Genomic DNA, 17,242 nt, shown 5'->3' with positions numbered 1-17,242 from the left:
CTACGGGGCTCTGAAGCTTGAGGAAGATGAGGGATCCAAGGGGAGAAAAAGTATTTCGACTAGCCAATGGAAACACACACACACACACACACACACACACACACACACACACACACACACTCATGTATTCAGACTTGAGAGAACATCCAGTTAAAGCTTAGGGAGGGTGGGGTCAGTCTCTAGAGATGATCCTGCAAAGTTTTCAAGGGCCATAGTAGGAAGAGTGTCGTCCGTTAGGCTAAGAAGTGATTTGTGAGCAAAAGTGGATCGTATCTAGCAGGGAAATTCCAGTGGGACTATGGGGGAGGCGGCAGAGAAAGAGGAGGAGGAACACAACAGTTTGGAAGCCACAGCAATAACTAAAAGCTATAAATGAGAAGAGCCAAGGCAGCTCAACTCTCGCAGAAGTAGTGGAGACACTTAGGAATGGAAATGGCTGAGCTCTGTGGATGCCTAAATGCCCAGGCCCAAGAAAATAAGGGAAGAATTGAGGGGAACCTAGGTTTCTATCTTGGGAAGCCGGGTGCGAACGATCAAACAAGGGAGGAAAAATTAGGGTCAGGGTCTGGGTGGATTGAAGCTCTTGACAAAAAAACGGGACTAATGCACCTCCAATGGGGAGCTGAAAAGGAAAGACCACCTTCCTGCTGAAGTACATTATTCATTTACTCAACAAACGCAGAGATTACTGTGTACCAGGCAGGCACTGTACTAGGACTTGGGGTTACAGCAGTGAGGAAGGCAAGAGCTCTTGTCCTCGTGAAGCCTATGGTGCCCTGGAAAATACTGGTGATGGTCAGACATATCATACATAATCCCAAGGCCTATGATAAATACCTTATCTGGATAATCCCACTTGTAATCCTCATCAATTTAACAAGTAGGTACCGTGACTATCCCCACTTTAAAGAAGAAACAGGCAAAGTGAGGTCAAATAACCTGCCCGGCTAAGAGCAGCAGAGTCAGAACACAAACCCAGGAGACTGAGCACTAATGCCCACTTTCTTAACCTCCACACACGACCGAGGTGAAAAACAGGCTGGCGTTTCCAAGCAGATGAAAGCGGAGGCTACGAAAACCTTTGCGACTCCATGAAACCTATAAGCCCCTCTTCTCTCAGTTATCAGTACAGACTTCATTTCAAAGCAATTTGGATACTTAAAATCATCTCTTGCTTTCTCTTTCGGAAAAAGCAGCTTTTCCTGAGTTTTGTGGCAGTTTTACAGACACCGCAGGCCAGGGTGCAGCCAGGCTCCCTGGGAAACTCTATCTGCCCAGATCTGGTGCTCACTTCTAGGTGCAGAGTCCTTCATTTGAAACATGTTGAGCCTCTTCGATCTATCACACACACTCTGTCAAAGTTCCAGGTCATCAACCCCCTAACACTGATGGTTTCCATCGCATCTTCTGCCAATGAATGCAGTTTGTGCTGGAAAAAAAAAAAAAAAAAAGTCTATTTTATAACTCCAAGGACATTAATAATTAACTTCCATACCACAAAACTTGTAATATCAGTTTGCTGAAATAAAGTCACCAGTAAGTATGTAATTCTTCTTTAAAGGGTGTCTTCTATTATTATTATTTAGAGTGCAATTTAGTCATCAAAGGTTTACTCAGCCTCATGTTTATAAATTATACAGGGCAGGGATTTAACTCTTCTGGACCTACCTGTTCTGAAAAGAGGGAGGGTCATAACCCTGTTGCCACACCAGGCACCTGCCTTGAAAGGAGATGAGGTGTAAACTTGGAAGTTCTTTACCACTTTTTAAAAAAAAATTTTAATGTTTATTTTTGAGAAAGAGAGACAGAGACACAGCACAAGCAGGGGAGAGACAGAGAGAGAGGGAGACATAGAATCTAAAGCACTCTCCAGGCTCAGAGCTGTCAGCACAGAGCCCAATACAGAGCTTGAACTCACAAACCTCGAGATCATGACCTGAGCCGAAGTGGGATGCTTAACTGACTGAGCCACCCAGGCGCCCCGAGTTCCTTACCACTTTTAGAAATCCATGGCAAATACAGAGATTTCCCTTTATGATGCAATCATTGGAATAACCAGATAGTTGCCTGCCACAAAGAGGCACTGGCTTTACCTAACCTCCTGAAGTCTGTTTGGAAACTATAAGTTCATTCAAAAAAATTTTTTTAATGTTTATTTATTTTTGAAAGAGACAGAGACAGAGAACAAGCAGGGGAGGGGCAGAGAGAAAGGGAGACACAGAATCTGAAGCAGGCTCCAGGCTCCCAACTGTCAGCACAGAGCCCGACCCGGGCTCCAACTTTCGAACTGAGATCATGACCTGAGCTGAAGTCAGAGGCTTAACCCACTGAGCCACCCAGGTGCCCCACAAGTTCATCTTTTTAACTGAGTTTCAGAATCCTGTCTTGATTATATGATGTAATAATAGTATGTTTCCAGTTCACCTGTGCCATATTGTTTTTTCATTATGGTAGCTGCTCTTGCTGAAGGGGAAAGGTTACTGCTTTAGATAAATGAGAGCAAAGTAGAAAAAACTTCCCGCACCGGCTACCTAAGTTAGAAATTCCAAGTCCTTGATTTACATGTTTACATGTGATCAAGGGTTCATCTAAGTTCATTAGGGTTTAGAAACCTAGGCCTTGATAGAAAAGTGGGTAACTTTTCCATTCAATCCTGGAGTTCTAGCATTCCAAGAAATGTTTGCCATCCAAAGGAAAGGAGTGGGGGGAGGGGTAGCAGGTGTTTTCTTTTCTTGGTTCCTCCGTTTGAAAAGGGCAATGTTTTCAAAGTTAAAGTAACTGGCTTGTTCCTATGGGGTGAGATTGAACCCTTCCAAGCCACGGGAGGGTCGGGCTTTCCCTGCCAAAGCATGCCCTTCTCCCCAGCTGCAGGAGTTGGCCAAAGGATGGAAGTCATCTTCAAATGCGTCCAACCCACTGGACCTAGAGGGATTCCTGTCGTTGGCAGAGAGGGCCGAGTGGATTCATTCGGATGAGATGCATTCCAAGAATGCTTCTGTGGTCGGCAAGAAGTGGAAAAATCAGGGATAACAAATATTCTTTGGAAACCTAATAGGTACCAGAATCGCAGAACTCAAACAAACAGGTGACAACGACTTAAAATATGAGGCAACTGGAGCTCGGTGAGGGTGAGAGTGAGCGCACACTCTGCCCTGTTCTGGGGCTTCGATACTTTTCCCAGTCCTCCTCCTCCCCTTGTCTTTCCTGGGATCGACAGCGTTTACTGGTGAGGAGGCTCCGTGGAGAGGGCGGGTTGAGATCGGCTCTGCGCGGCTCAATCCAAACCAAACACCTCGCAAGCCTACGTTCAGCAGGCGATACCGAGCACCACACTCACGTTTGGGGAAGAAAAAAAAAAGCCACTGTTTGCAGAGATGAGGGCGAAAACATTTCCCGGCTGGAAAATTACTGATCACAAACTTAGGGGAGTGTGGGGGTGGGAAGGCAAAGTTATAAGGCTGAAATAACGATCGCCGTTTCCTCTTCTTTTCCCGGTGGGCAGGAACGGCTGCCGCGAGCTCCTCGTGCCCTTTTCGGGAACGGGGTCCCACCGCACCGCTCCACTTCCTGGCACGTGTCCACTTTCCCAGCTAAGTTCCTTTCGGTGGGCTTGACCGCTCGGAGCCTGAGCCAAGGGAGCGAGCTGCCGTCTGACCTTTACCTCGCCATTTCACCTCTTTATGACTCAGTTTGCTCATCCATAAAGTGGAAAGGAGGGTGCGTGGCTTGTAAAGTGCTTTGAGATCCCCTGGTTGAAAGGTGTCTCCGCGCTTCACAGGCCCTCTGCCCACCCCCCACCCCCAAAGTCTTGAGCCCTTTCACTCCCTTCCTTGCTCCCTTAAATATCAAAACCATTATCGCCCGTTTCCCGCTGCGGCCTCTTTCAGCCTTTTCCAGGCGAGAAGCACCACCCCGGCCCTCCCAAGCTCCCAGTCCCGCCATAGTTCTGGGTACCCACCTCCCCTCGCCTCCCACCCCCATCCCCACCCCCATCCCCACCCCACCCCACCCCACCGGCAGGAAAGCCCGCGAGGAACCTCGCGAGGTCAGGCCAAGAGACCGCACTGGCGCTCCGGGACCAGCGCCCGGCTGCTGCGTGCGCAGGGAAGGGACGGAGGGCTGGATGAGTCACGCGGATAATCGCGCTTTTCTCTAGCGCGCAGACTGAGCGGCGAGCGCGGACCGGAGCGGGGGTGGGGGCGCTGTACCGACCCCTCAGCCCCTACCAGACTCCTCGGCCACGGGCTTCGAACTCGGGGAGCGGACCATGGCGACGCGGACTGCCCTAGTCGCGCGGCGACCTGACTTGCGCCGGGTGCCCAGCGCCCTGCGCCCGGGCCGCCGCCGACGCCGCCGCCGCCGCCGGCGTCAGCACGGCTCCTGCCCGCCAGCTGCCGAGCTGGCGTCACTGCTCCGCCGGGCCCCGCCCGCGCCCCTCCTTCCCCCCCGCCCCCACGTGCGCCGAGTTTGTTTATTTAGCTGCCATGGCAACTCGCGGGGGGGCCACAGGAGGGAGGGGAGAAGAAAGGGAGGGGGCGGGGCCTGGCGGCCGGCTGTGGCGTACGGCGGGTAGGAGGCGGGGGTAGGGCGGGAGCCGAGAAGTTAAGTAAGGAGCGCGCGCCGGCCGCCGGCAGTTCCCCGGCCCGAGAGAGCGAGCGCGGCTGCGGGCGCGCGGGGAGCAGAGGCGGTGGCGGGCGGCGGCGGCACCGGGAGCCGCCAAGTGCCCCTCCCCGCCCCTCCGGCCCCCCACCCAGCCACCCACCCGCCCGCGGCCAGCGCCCATGGCCGCGCGCGCCCCGCGCAGCCCCCTGGACTCCGCGCCCTGCGCCGCCGCCCAGTCCGCAGATCCGCGCCACCGCGGCCAGTCTCACCTGGCGGCACCGCCCGCCCGCCACCCCGGCCACAGCCCCAGCGCCCACGGCAACAGCCGCGGCGACTGCGACAGTGGTGGAGGACACTGCTGAATCGAAGAGAGCGCAGCGCGGCTACCGGACTTACTCGCCTTGCTGATTGTCTTTTTTTTAGGAGTTTACAACTTTTCTAAGAACTTTTGTATACAAAGGAACTTTTTTAAAAAGGCATCTCCCATTTATATTTAATCCAAAGAAGAAGGATCTCGGGCAATTTGGGGTTTTTGGTTTTTGCTTCGATTCTAAGTCCTTTTTTCCCCCCCTCTTCGTTGACTTTGGGGCTAGTGTACCCCCACTGCTTCGGGCTCCCGAGGACCTTCTGGGCCCCCACATTAATGAGGTAGGTGCAGCGCGGGGCGCAGGGAGGGGTGAAGGCCAGAGGCCGGTGGGACGCGCCCGAGCGGCGGTCGCGAGTGGCCCCCCTGACTCCTGCCTCTGCGCCCCACCCGGCCCTCAGGCAGCCACCTGGTGAGTCTGACATGGCTGTCAGCGACGCACTACTCCCGTCCTTCTCCACGTTCGCGTCCGGCCCGGCGGGAAGGGAGAAGACACTGCGTCCAGCAGGTGCCCCGAATAACGTGAGTATTGCCCCGAAAGGTCGGGATCGTCCGGTGGGCTTCTGTGGGTAGGGTGGGGACGGGTGGAGCCCAGGGATCACCGAGAACCACCCGGCGAAGGGAAGGAGAGGCCACCGCACCGGCCCCGCAGTCTTCCTAGGATGGCTTCAGCGTCCTTGGCTCAGTTGTAGATGCGTGTGGTCCCTACACTGCGGAGCCGCCGGGGGCGCACCCCAGGTCCGCATACGTCCCCTAGCGCGCAGGCGGCAAAGCTGGCGCGAGGGCCACCGGCGGGAGGTGGCTGTGTCCCTAGACACTGGCTGGGCCCCAGTGAGCTTGGCGCGTAGGCGTACCCGTGGCGGGTGCGCACAGGGAGATCTTCAGTGCCCCAATTCCAGGGTTGGCGGGAGCGTCCCCGGGATCTGGCTGGGGCAGGACCCGGGCTGCCGAGCCACAGCGCTTGCTCACACGCAATCGGGCAGACACGACATAACATCTTCCAAACCGACGCACCGCCTCTCCTCGGGCCCGGCGGTGGGCCGAGATTGCCGCGCTAACGCCCGGAGGCCCCGGGCGCTTGGTGCCTGCCCAGTCCCGGTGCCTGGGCGGTATCGGCGTGGCCGGCCCGCCTGTATGTAGTGTAGCAGCAGGGGACCAACACCGACGGTCTCTCTCCCCTCCTGTTCCTGCAGCGCTGGCGGGAGGAGCTCTCCCACATGAAGCGACTTCCCCCCGTGCTTCCCGGCCGCCCCTACGACCTGGCGGCGGCGACCGTGGCCACCGACCTGGAAAGTGGCGGAGTCGGTGCGGCTTGCGGCGGCAACAACCCAGCTCTCCTACCCCGGAGGGAGACGGAGGAGTTCAACGATCTCCTGGACCTGGACTTTATCCTCTCCAACTCACTGTCCCATCAGGAGTCAGTGGCCGCCACCGTGTCCTCGTCGGCATCAGCCTCATCCTCGTCCTCGCCGTCGAGCAGCGGTCCTGCCAGTGCGCCCTCCACCTGCAGCTTCAGCTATCCGATCCGGGCTGGAGGCGACCCGGGCGTGGCGCCAGGCAGCACGGGCGGCGGCCTCCTCTATGGCCGGGAGTCTGTGCCTCCTCCCACAGCTCCCTTCAATCTGGCGGACATCAACGACGTGAGCCCCTCGGGCGGCTTCGTGGCTGAGCTCCTTCGGCCTGAATTGGACCCAGTGTATATTCCGCCGCAGCAGCCGCAGCCGCCAGGTGGCGGGCTGATGGGCAAGTTTGTGTTGAAGGCGTCGCTGAGTGCCCCTGGCAGCGAGTACGGCAGCCCGTCGGTCATCAGTGTTAGCAAAGGCAGTCCGGACGGCAGCCACCCGGTCGTAGTGGCGCCCTACAGTGGCGGGCCACCGCGCATGTGCCCCAAGATCAAGCAGGAGGCAGTCTCGTCATGCACCGTCGGTCGGCCCCTAGAGGCCCACATGGGCACTGGACCCCCTCTCAGCAATGGCCACCGGCCGCCAGCCCACGACTTCCCCCTGGGGCGGCAGCTCCCCAGCAGGACTACCCCGACCCTGGGTGCCGAGGAACTGCTGAGCAGCAGGGACTGTCATCCTGCCCTACCGCTCCCCCCGGGTTTCCATCCCCACCCTGGGCCCAACTACCCACCCTTTTTGCCTGACCAGATGCAGCCACAGGTGCCACCGCTCCATTACCAAGGTCAGTCCCGGGGATTCATAGTTTGGGCTGGGGAGCCCTGCGAGTGCCCGCCCTCCCGGGCTCAGGGGATGATGCTGACCCCACCTTCTTCACCCCTAGAGCTCATGCCACCTGGTTCCTGCATGCCGGAGGAGCAGAAACCAAAGAGGGGGAGAAGGTCGTGGCCGCGGAAAAGGACAGCCACTCACACTTGTGACTATGCGGGCTGCGGCAAAACCTACACGAAGAGTTCTCATCTCAAGGCACACCTGCGAACCCACACAGGTAGGAGAATAGAAGCTGCTGAAAGGAGGGAGGGTGGTGTCCAGCCCCACTGGCTAACTGTGGACACTTCTCAGGGCCTCCCTTGGGATGTGAGGCACAGTCTATCTCCTCCATTTCTTGGATCACAGGGGAGAACAGCAAGCTGGCGCCTCCTTTTTTGCCCAAGAGCCTTTTGCTTGATGGATAGTATCAGTGCTTGAATGTGCAGTTCTCTTAGGCTTTTGAAAGGCAGGAGGGAGGTTCCAGGCTGCAGGTGGGCCTCTCCTAGTCCGAGCAAAGCATTGCCCTTGTAATCAAGAAATTACACTTTGGGGGTGCCTGACTGGCTCGGTCGCTGGTGCATGAAACTCTTGATCTCGAGGTTGTGGGTTCGGGCCCCACACTGAGTGTAGAGATTAAAAGAAACAACACCCTAAATTATCAGGGCGCCTGGGTGGCTCAGACACTTAAGCGTCCGACTTCAGGTCATGATCTCCCCTCCCGGTTCGTGGGTTTGAGCCCCGTGTTGGGCTCTGTGCTGTCAGCTCAGAGCCTGGAGCCTGCTTGGGATTCTGTGTCTCCCTCTCTCTCTGGTGCTACCCCACTTGCACTGTCTCAAAAATAAACGTTAAAAAAAATGAAAAACTAAATGACACCTGCAGTGCAAAAAAATGATAGGTCTTATTAGTTTTTAATTTTCTAGACAATTTTCACTGGTTGTTCGCTCCCCACATTTACGCTCTTTTGCTATTTTTAGGTCTACTCTTCATAAGTAAGTTCTATTTTCAGAACTTTCAAGAATTCTATTTCGGAAACTTTCAAGAATTGAATGTTATGATTACTAAGATTGTAGTTTAAGATGGTCAGTGCAGGGAAATTCCATGTCATGTAAGCGCAGGTACATAAGGTCAGTTAGGTGTAGTAGTCATTAAAAGAACAGAAATGCACACTATGTGTTAAGTTGGATTTAAATGTTAAAAAATCTTAAAAAATAACAAATTCTGAAGCAGAAAAAGTAGCCGCTTGTGGCTCTTTGAACGCATTTGTAGTGGGACAGGATATTAATTGCTTGGTTTGGGCAGGGGAGATAGACCAGCAGATTTCATTTCCAAATTCACTTCCACCACTATGGTACTTTGAGTCAAGAATGAAAACATTAGCAATGTAGAAGTGTAGGTTGACGTTGTATGTGTGTATTTTCATTACTTAAATGTCTGTTCCTCACCGCCCCCCCCCCCCACACACACACCAGAAAAAAAGCGAAAGGAATACTTAGAAGCTTAATATTCCTATTTGTGATCTGAAATTTAGCATGGCCTTGAAGCGGTCTAAAAACATTCCTGGCTTCTTTCAGAGTAGGGTGCTTGGGGAGTCGGTTTAACATTTGGCCTCCGGTTTTTAAAGCGGCCAATTCTGCATGATGTAGCAATGGCTTCAACGGGTTTCTTTTCCTCTGTCAGGTGAGAAGCCTTACCACTGTGACTGGGATGGCTGCGGGTGGAAATTTGCCCGCTCTGACGAACTGACCAGGCATTACCGGAAACACACCGGGCACCGCCCCTTTCAGTGCCAGAAGTGCGACCGGGCCTTCTCCAGGTCGGACCACCTCGCCTTACACATGAAGAGGCACTTTTAAATCCCAAGACAGTGGCTATGACCCACACTGCCAAGAAGAGAATTCAGTATTTTTTACTTTTCACACTGTCTTCCCCGGGGAGGGGAGGAACCCAGCCGGAGAGCACTACAATCATGGTCAAGTTCCCAACAAGCCAACTTGTGAATGGATAATCAGGAGACACGAGGAAACCAGAAGACAAATCAAAGAACAGATGGGGTCTGTGACTGGATCTTCTATCATTCCAATTCTCAGTCCAACTTGAATATTCCTGGACTTACAAAACACCAAGGGGGTGACTGGAAGGTGTGGATATCAGGGTATAAATTAGATCCATGAGTTGGGGGGAGGGAAGACCAGAATTCCCTTGAATTGTGTTCGATGCAATATAAGTGTAAAGATCACCTTGTATTCTCTTTGCCTTCTAAAAGCCATTATTATGATACTAGAAGAGGAGGAAGAAATTCAGGTACAGAAAATGTGTTTTAATAACCTAAACGATGGTGCTTGGTGAGTCTTGGTTCTAAAGGTACCAAATGAGGAAGCCAAAGTTCTCAAACTGCTGCATACGTTGACAAGGAAAATCTATTTTTGTCTTCCGATCTACATTTATGACCTAAGTCAGGTAAATACACCTGGTTTACTTTAACATTTTTATGCAGACAGTCTGTTATGCACTGTGGTTTCAGATGTGCAATAATTTGTACAATGGTTTATTCCCAAGTATGCCTTAAGCAGAACAAATGTTTTTTTCTATATAGTTCCTTGCCTTAATAAATATGTAATATAAATTTAAGCAAACTTCTATTTTGTATATTTGTAAACTACAAAGTAAAAAAAAATGAACATTTTGTGGAGTTTGTATTTTGCATACTCAAGGTGAGAATTAAGTTTTAAATAAACCTATAATATTTTATCTGAACACTGTTTTTGTTTTGTTTTTCCCCTGGAAAAGCATGTTACAGGAATTTCAGTTTAAACACAGTCGGGAGGGCAGGTGAAAAGGCCAAACTTTACCTCCACAGAGATTAAAAGAAGACACTTTTAAGGCTGGGTTTACAGTAAGTACTATCAAAGTCTAAGGCTTAAAGCTGAATATTGGAGATCATAGAATTAAACCTGGTTTGGGTGGCTCTTTCCAAATGTACGGAAAAGTACATGAATGCAATTTCCTTACCTGAATATGAATTTCCAGGTACAAACCGGCTCAATTATTCTTCAATATGCTCAGTTTAATAGGAAAGTATTCATAAAATACATACATTCCAGTTTCATATTTTAAAAGGTCCTTATGGTTTCTCTTTAAAATTAAATGAAAATATAAAAATCTTTCTCAGAGGCCCGGCCTTGCCCTCAGAACAATTTGAGGAACAAAAGAAACCTTCCTACAGCGGAGAAACCCTAAGAACATAGTTCCACAGTGCCCTCCTGAGGATTAAAGGGTTCATTTATGCTTAGTGGGTGTTACAGATACATTCTAGTTCGAGTCCTAAAGAGGTTAGTACCAAATTTTCTGGCAGAAAGTTTTAACACTCCATCAGTCCTCTGTAGATTCAGCAGACTGAACTAAGAGTTAATTAAAACATACTTTTGCAAAACTAAGTGTAGAGCAAAACTTTTTAAGTGGTGTTTTTGTAAGCTTGGAGCATATTTCCGAAATTACTCAACTTTAAAAGGGCACTGATGCTTTTTTGAGGTGGGCACGCAAGGTTTGAACTTCATTTGTGGCAGTCACAAATTGGAAAGAGCATTTGTGACTCTTGTTGACACTTCGTACATTTGTAATGGTGATGCAGGGTGACCCAAGCAGACAAGCTCCCTGGCATCTTTAGACTGCTTATTAACTCTCCATTGTACGTAGTGTCCAGAAGTGTGGGTGCATCTTATAAATAGAAGAAAACAAATTCATAAGAGCCTGATGGTGGATCAACACAAAGTATTTTCCTTGGCTTTTGGGAGTCCAGCATGACTGGAAAACATGGCATGTGTCTTAGCTTAAAAGAAAACAGGTGCATCACTAGGATGGAATTTTATGTGGCCAAGAACATATTCAAAGCATATTTAATGACATGGAAAAATGCTCATGGTATGTTAAGTGGAAAAAGCAGGATCTAAGACTATAAACACTATGATTCCAGTTGCATAAGTTTGTGTGTGTGCATTGAAGGAGAGAGAGAAGCAACAAAGTTTAAGAGGAAGGCCTGGAAGGAAATGCGAAAATATCCATGATGGTTTTCTCCATGTAGATTTTCTAGTTTCCAAATATGTATCTATTTAACTTTTTAAGAATGCAGGTGCAAATATTTAGGCTTTTATTTTTATTTTTTATTATTTTTAAAAGTTTTAATGTTTATTTATTTTTGAGAGAGAGAGAAAGAGAGAGAGAGAGGAGTGGCAGAGAGAGGGAGACACAATCTGATGCAGGTTCCCAGCTGTCAGCACAGAGTCCGACACGGGGCTCGAACTCACAAACTGTGAGATCATGACCTGAGCCGAAGTCAGAGGCCCAACTGACTGAGCCACCCAGGTGCCCCTAGGCTTTTATTTTTGAAAGATCAGTTAAAGCTATTTAAACAAGAAGCCTTTTCTTGTGTGTTACATTGTGGTGGTTGCTCTTGTAATCCACCTTTCTCTCATACAGAGACTTCTGGCACGCGGTTGTGTATGAAAAGTATTTACTGAATGGCTGATAACATCTTCGTGTTTGCTAAGTGCCTATTACCTCAAAAGAAACGTCTCAAAATAGCCGAGCACACTAAAAATTTTCTGATGTAGGGAAACGTCACTTGCATGAACTTTTTCTAATCTGAAAAAGTTTCAGTATCAACAGCAAATAAGGAAGATTTCCCAAAAATGTCACAGGGCAAAACTTCTCAACACGAGTAAATAGCTAAAACTACTCTCGTTCCTATCCCGTTCTGAGTGCCGAGATGTCCTGTCATTACTGCATTATGGAGCCGTTTACACTGTATAATAAACAGCACCTAACATTCGAGATGCCTACTTATTACCTTTTCCCTATGATATTTAATTTTATATGTCCTAGATTTTAACTTGTGCACACAACACACACACATACACACACACACACAAGATAAACAGTAGTGTTTCCTACACATCAACAGATTTCTTCAGTCTATCTCTCGCCCAGCAAAATGTCTTTTCCAGCAAAATAGTCTTCCTACCTGAAAACCTGCTTAGTGCCTACAATTAATTCTGTTTCGGTTTGTTAAACAAGAACCTTCACCATCTCATGTAGAATGGTCGGGGGAAGAATTTTCTTCCATTCAAAAACTGTTCTAATTTTTAGAAACACGCGATGTTATTTCATATTTGAAGATTAACCTTTCTTACATATAATTTTACATATAAGAAAGCCCATGGGAGGTGGTCCTTATGCCAAGGAAGCAAGTCCACAGGGAAAATATTTAAAACAAGCAGTGATGGTGCCTGTCGTATTTTGATATATGGCAGTATCTAAATTCAGCAGCCTATGTCAGCCACCTGTTCTATTGTATGTTCTGGCTTCTGAAGCTCTGTTCAGCACACCAGCACACACACATCCAGTCCTCCACCTTTTTAGCTTATGTATTCCATTCTTCTATCGTGTTATCATGTATTTTATTTTATGTGTTTCATTTCTTCATATTTTCTTAGCACCTTCTAGAGTATAGTGACATGTTTTTACAGTGCTAAACTGAAGCCACGTCTGCTTCCTAAAGTTCATTTATGAAATTATCATTCATTGTTCACATGCAGAGCCATTCAATAATATTTCACATAAAACCACCAAGAACGCTCTACATAATGAATGCTGTGGAACATATCCCGGAGTTTTCTACTTGTGAAAATGCAAAGGAGCGACTGTTCACAATCAGAATGCTGTATGAAAAGAAGGTTTTCTCCTATTAAGTGAAACTAAAATGAAAGTTGGAGACAAACAAGCTTAGGAAGCCTTTACCTTAAAACAAAAAAGTAAATCTTGAGTAAATTTCTTACCATCTTCTGAAAAACTAATAAATTCTTAAATCCTAATGAAGGTACCTAAGAATTTCAATGCCCGGGTTGCAGTCAAAACACAGAAGAAACCAACTGCTGTCATGTTAGCCTAAACACAGAAAATCTTGCAGGCTGATATCTAGGCTACCAGAGCCAGTTAGCTTAGTCGGGCAGGAGGAGGGTGCACAGGGTTGGAGCATCAATTAAACTGCTTCTCTGGAATCACATACACTGGGAGTCCACCTTTTTTTTTGTTTTAATTTTTTTTTTTTAATGTTTGTTTATTTTTGAGACAGAGAGAGAAACAGACCATGAGCAAGGGAGGGGCAGAGAGAGTGAGACACAGAATCCAAAGCAGGCTCCAGGCTCCAAGCCGTCAGCACAGAGCCCGATGCAGGGCTCGAACCCACAAACCATGATATCATGACCTGAACAGAAGTCGGACGCTTAACCGACTGAGGCACCCAGGCACCCCTAGGAGTCCACCTTTTTAAGTGTTTTCCATAATACCATTGATGTAATACTTTTTCCAATCGCTCCGGTCTTCTCCGGCACCGGCACCGAGAGGAGTCAGCATGTTGCAACCTGCCCTCCCAAGTCCTTCTCCACTTGTTCTTAAAGGAGAAGGAGGAAATAAATATAAACACAATTTCAGAACAAAAAGGAAATACACATTTCCAGGATCCTTTTGACATCTGATTATACCTAGCAGAGCATTTTCCACTGATACAACACAATAATTATAATGGTACCCTAAAGTATGAGGACCATTTGTCATCCTTTTATGTTTCTTTTCATGTCCACAGTACATGATATCATCTAAACAAAGCAAGAGACAGGAGAAATAGCTCTTTATGGAGACATAGGCAGGTAGGTAGGTAGTAGGTAGGTAGACAAATGAAGCCTCAGGTAGAGGTTTGGCAATGATATAAAATCAAACAGGCAAACCTGTCCAGGCCAGGGGGCGTTGAGGGGGATTATAATACCTATGTCACCTATAATATTTGAATATGTACTGACTGGCATTGGATCAACATGTTACTGAACGGTGGCCATATCAACACAACACTCAGATGCTGTATCTGCATACCCACTTAAAAGCTAAAATTGGCAAAAATAACTTTACAGAGATACTGAAAGAACTCTAGATACACTCGCTGAAAGCTAGAGAGATTAGTGAATCAATGTAAACCACAAAGCAGAGTCTCTTAGGCATGATAGATGGGATTTTTTCAGTAAGCACAAGAGTGCCTCTTCTCTGATCCGGTCACTTTTTGCTGGTGTATAGTAACACCTCACTTCCGCACAAAGCCATGAGATCTATGAAGCATTTACACTCTCCATTACTGTAACAGATCCTCACAATGAAGACAGGGGTGGGATCTCCCTCTCCATCCCCATTTTATGGAACGGGAAACTCAGTTTCCCTTTACAAGTTAGCGTTTGGGTTTTTTTTTCATTCATTCAAAGCATTTTTCTCCTAAGACTTCTGTCTTCAGTCTGCTGGGCAGGGAAGGTCACATGCAAAATGGATACACACCAAATTCAGAAGGATTTGCTAATATCCAGGTCCTTCCAACAAAGCCAGTAAAAAGTCAAAAGCCCCCCAAGTTCTGTCTCCCAACCTAAGTGCTATTTAAAGGTAGACCGACAGGGAAGCCCGAGTTTCCCATAGATGTTTTTTGAGCTGGTCACTATGCCATGAGCGTATCCACACTTTCAGTTCGAGGTGGAAGAAAAAGCTCCTGTTTTTATCCCCAGCTCTGGCCCAACACACAGCTCTCCTGATCAAACAGATCTGGTCAAGCCCCTCCCCTACTCATTAACTTCCCATGGTCCCCAGTGCCTAGTAGATAAATATTTAACATGGTCAGTCCTTCAACGGTAGCTCCCACCTAGCATCCAGTATTCTCTCCTTAAATATCCAATCATCCTTAATTGTACCAGCCATGTTAAACTACTCTTGACCCTCAATGCACCATGCCTATTTCAGCCTCTGAACCTTTGCTTAGAGATGTGGGTCTCTCCTGCTTCTGGAAAAACCCACATTCCCCTGACAAGCTCCTATATATCCTTCGAAGCCCAGTTTTTATTAAAAGTCTCCCACGTTTCAGTCAATCTAGATCTTTCATCAAACTCTTATCCTCACATGCTACAAGGTTTTGTGGGTCTGGCTCCTCCAACAGACACGAGTCCCTGGAAGGCACTGGAAGCTTCCCTTATTTGCCCTTGAATACCCACAGTTACTGCATTTAATGGAGTAAAGTTAATTACTTATTGAATAGTTACCCCCAAATCCTAGCATCTCTTTTCAGAGGATGCTTTCTTGCCAGGGGATTCTCTGCATTGATTCTAGAAAGAATTTTGTTCATTTGGAGGGTTTGCTGTGTATTGGGGGAGGCAGATGGATGTCAGGTGACCCACAGGAAGCAGTTAGGGGACCACTGGGCATGGCCTTCAGGAAGTCAGAATTTGGAAAAAGGCCCAAAAAAGACACTATTTTATCCTTATCCTTGGATAATCCATTGTGCCTCTTTACAAGGGCAAAATTATAAGTGTCCTGTATACAGATGACAATGAAGGTTAAAAAAAAAAATCACACTTTAAAAGCTAACGAAGGCACTTTACGCTGTAGGATCCTGGGTGAGCCAGTTTGCCCGAATGAGGAAGGCTCATCCATCCATCCGTGGCTGTGAAGTCACCACCCACCTGCTTTGCGGTTCTTCAAGTTTGAAACTCTCCTAGCTGCTTGCACGACAGTAGTTTTCTGACTTCTGAACATGTCCAAATGAGCTGAATCTAGAAAACAGTGCATGAAGTTAACAAATCCCCCTGCCTTTGAGCCCCTGTTAGTGCTTCACAGAGGAATGGGGAACAGACTGCAAGTTCTAAAGCTGTGAAATTACATAGACCCTGTCCGTGAGGAAGGAAGGAAGGAAGGAAGGAAGGAAGGAAATATACATAGATGTTGTAAATAAATAAATAAATACTACATAAGCTTTGTAAATAAACAAATAAATAAATGATAAATATTACATAGACTTTGTAAAGAAATAAATATCACAATAAACTTTGTAAATAAATAAATAAATAAATAAATAAATAAATAAATAAATAAAAATTACACAGACTTTCTGAGTAGGAAAGTATCTTCAAGACCATCTAACTCAAGGAGAAAATGGAGGCCCACCTAAAAGACTGGGCTTGCCCAAGGTCACGTCAAGTCTGGATCAGAACACCAACCAGCACCTTGAGCTCATTCAGCAGGCCAGCAGCTGACTGCTGTATCCTGAGAACCCAAGGGAAATTTAGAGGGAAATAAAGAATTTAAACAACAAAAAGGATGGTTTTAGTTATTTTTTTATTCTCTCCTCTTTATTCGTTTTTTTTAAGAGCGAGAGAGAGAGAGAGAGAGAGAGAGAGAAAGTGTGATCGGGGGAGAGAGGCAGAGGAAGAGAGAGAATCTTAAGAGGCTCTGTGTTCAGCATAGAGCCCAACTCTGGCTGGATCCCAAGACCCTGGGGTCATGACCTGAGCCAAAATGAAGAGTCAGACGCTCAACCGACTGAGCCACCCAGGTACCCCCAAAAGGATGATTTTAAAAGGAAGGTGCTAGTGCTCACTTTGGCAGCACGTATACTAAAACTGGAACAATACAGGGGAGACTAGCACGGCTTATGCCTAAGGATGGCACGCAAATTCATGAAGCGTTCCATATACAAAAAAAAAAAAAAAAAAGAGGGAATAAAAAACAGGACAGTTCTAAATTCAATGTAACATCCTGTCAGCTGATGTCCAAAAAAGCATTTTACTGTTCTCTACAGTGCTTCTTTTGGTGTTCTGCTACCAGCCACCTAAAACAGGCACTATAACACTCACCACTGTTCCCTTCTTTGGAGAACATAGGAGCCATTCCATAAGAGTGTTAATATAAAATATAATTCAGGCTTCGTTCTGCTTCTTTCTCTTCCCATGCAATTCCATTCAAACATATATAATCCGCTCAAAGACCTACTTTACCAGCCACTGTGCAAAGGGTAGGGGAAACAAAGGTCAAGAAGAATACATAAATACGCACGTCTGCAGCTATTTTTTCCTGGTACAATGGCTCCACGAGGGGTATAAAGTGTAACTTAAATGAAAATCAGCAATCTAGCCAGTAGAAATTGTTTGCCTCTCTTAGAAAGTGATTGTATAGTTCTTTGACAGACTCAACCACGTTAACTACAGCAACA

The 17,242-nt window shown here is 47.6% G+C and overlaps 1 protein-coding gene, 1 long non-coding RNA gene and 1 other non-coding gene across 4 annotated transcripts; 2 read left to right on the top strand and 1 right to left on the bottom strand.

Moving 5' to 3' along the window:
* Positions 1 to 648: 648 nt before the first annotated feature.
* On the bottom strand, positions 649 to 4,369 carry LOC122205378. The gene is made up of 2 exons (XR_006196024.1): positions 4,227 to 4,369; positions 649 to 1,429 (listed from the first exon to the last, which is right to left on the bottom strand). It is a non-coding gene; the product is annotated as an uncharacterized LOC122205378 (long non-coding RNA).
* A 410-nt stretch (positions 4,370 to 4,779) lies between these two features.
* On the top strand, positions 4,780 to 9,412 carry KLF4 (Kruppel like factor 4). Of its 2 annotated transcripts, XM_042913488.1 has the most exons (5): positions 4,780 to 5,250; positions 5,368 to 5,488; positions 6,160 to 7,150; positions 7,250 to 7,414; positions 8,854 to 9,412. In XM_042913488.1, exons 1-5 carry the CDS (start codon positions 5,246 to 5,248, stop codon positions 9,027 to 9,029), a joined length of 1,458 nt encoding a protein of 485 aa, XP_042769422.1. In that variant the 5' UTR covers positions 4,780 to 5,245; the 3' UTR covers positions 9,030 to 9,412. The 2 variants fall into 2 exon arrangements, with proteins under 2 accessions (XP_042769422.1, XP_042769421.1); XM_042913487.1 differs by having other exon boundaries at positions 6,160 to 7,414.
* Positions 9,413 to 16,622: 7,210 nt separating this feature from the next.
* Positions 16,623 to 16,729, top strand: LOC122205708. Its single transcript, XR_006196214.1, has one exon. It is a non-coding gene; the product is annotated as a U6 spliceosomal RNA (small nuclear RNA).
* The last annotated feature ends 513 nt before the right edge of the window (positions 16,730 to 17,242 follow it).

The sequence above is a fragment of the Panthera leo genome, chromosome D4 (assembly GCF_018350215.1).
Source record: "Panthera leo isolate Ple1 chromosome D4, P.leo_Ple1_pat1.1, whole genome shotgun sequence".
NCBI lineage: Eukaryota > Metazoa > Chordata > Mammalia > Carnivora > Felidae > Panthera > Panthera leo.
The sequence above is the reverse complement of the archived record's forward strand: the minus strand, read 5'-3'. Positions and strand labels throughout refer to the sequence as shown.

Excerpts from the sequence above, each read along its gene's own strand:
- KLF4 (XM_042913487.1), top strand. Across the intron at positions 5,489-6,159 it reads CAGCAGGTGCCCCGAATAAC|CGCTGGCGGGAGGAGCTCTC; the intron begins GTGAGTATTGCC and ends CTGTTCCTGCAG. Across the intron at positions 7,415-8,853 it reads ACACCTGCGAACCCACACAG|GTGAGAAGCCTTACCACTGT; the intron begins GTAGGAGAATAG and ends TTCCTCTGTCAG.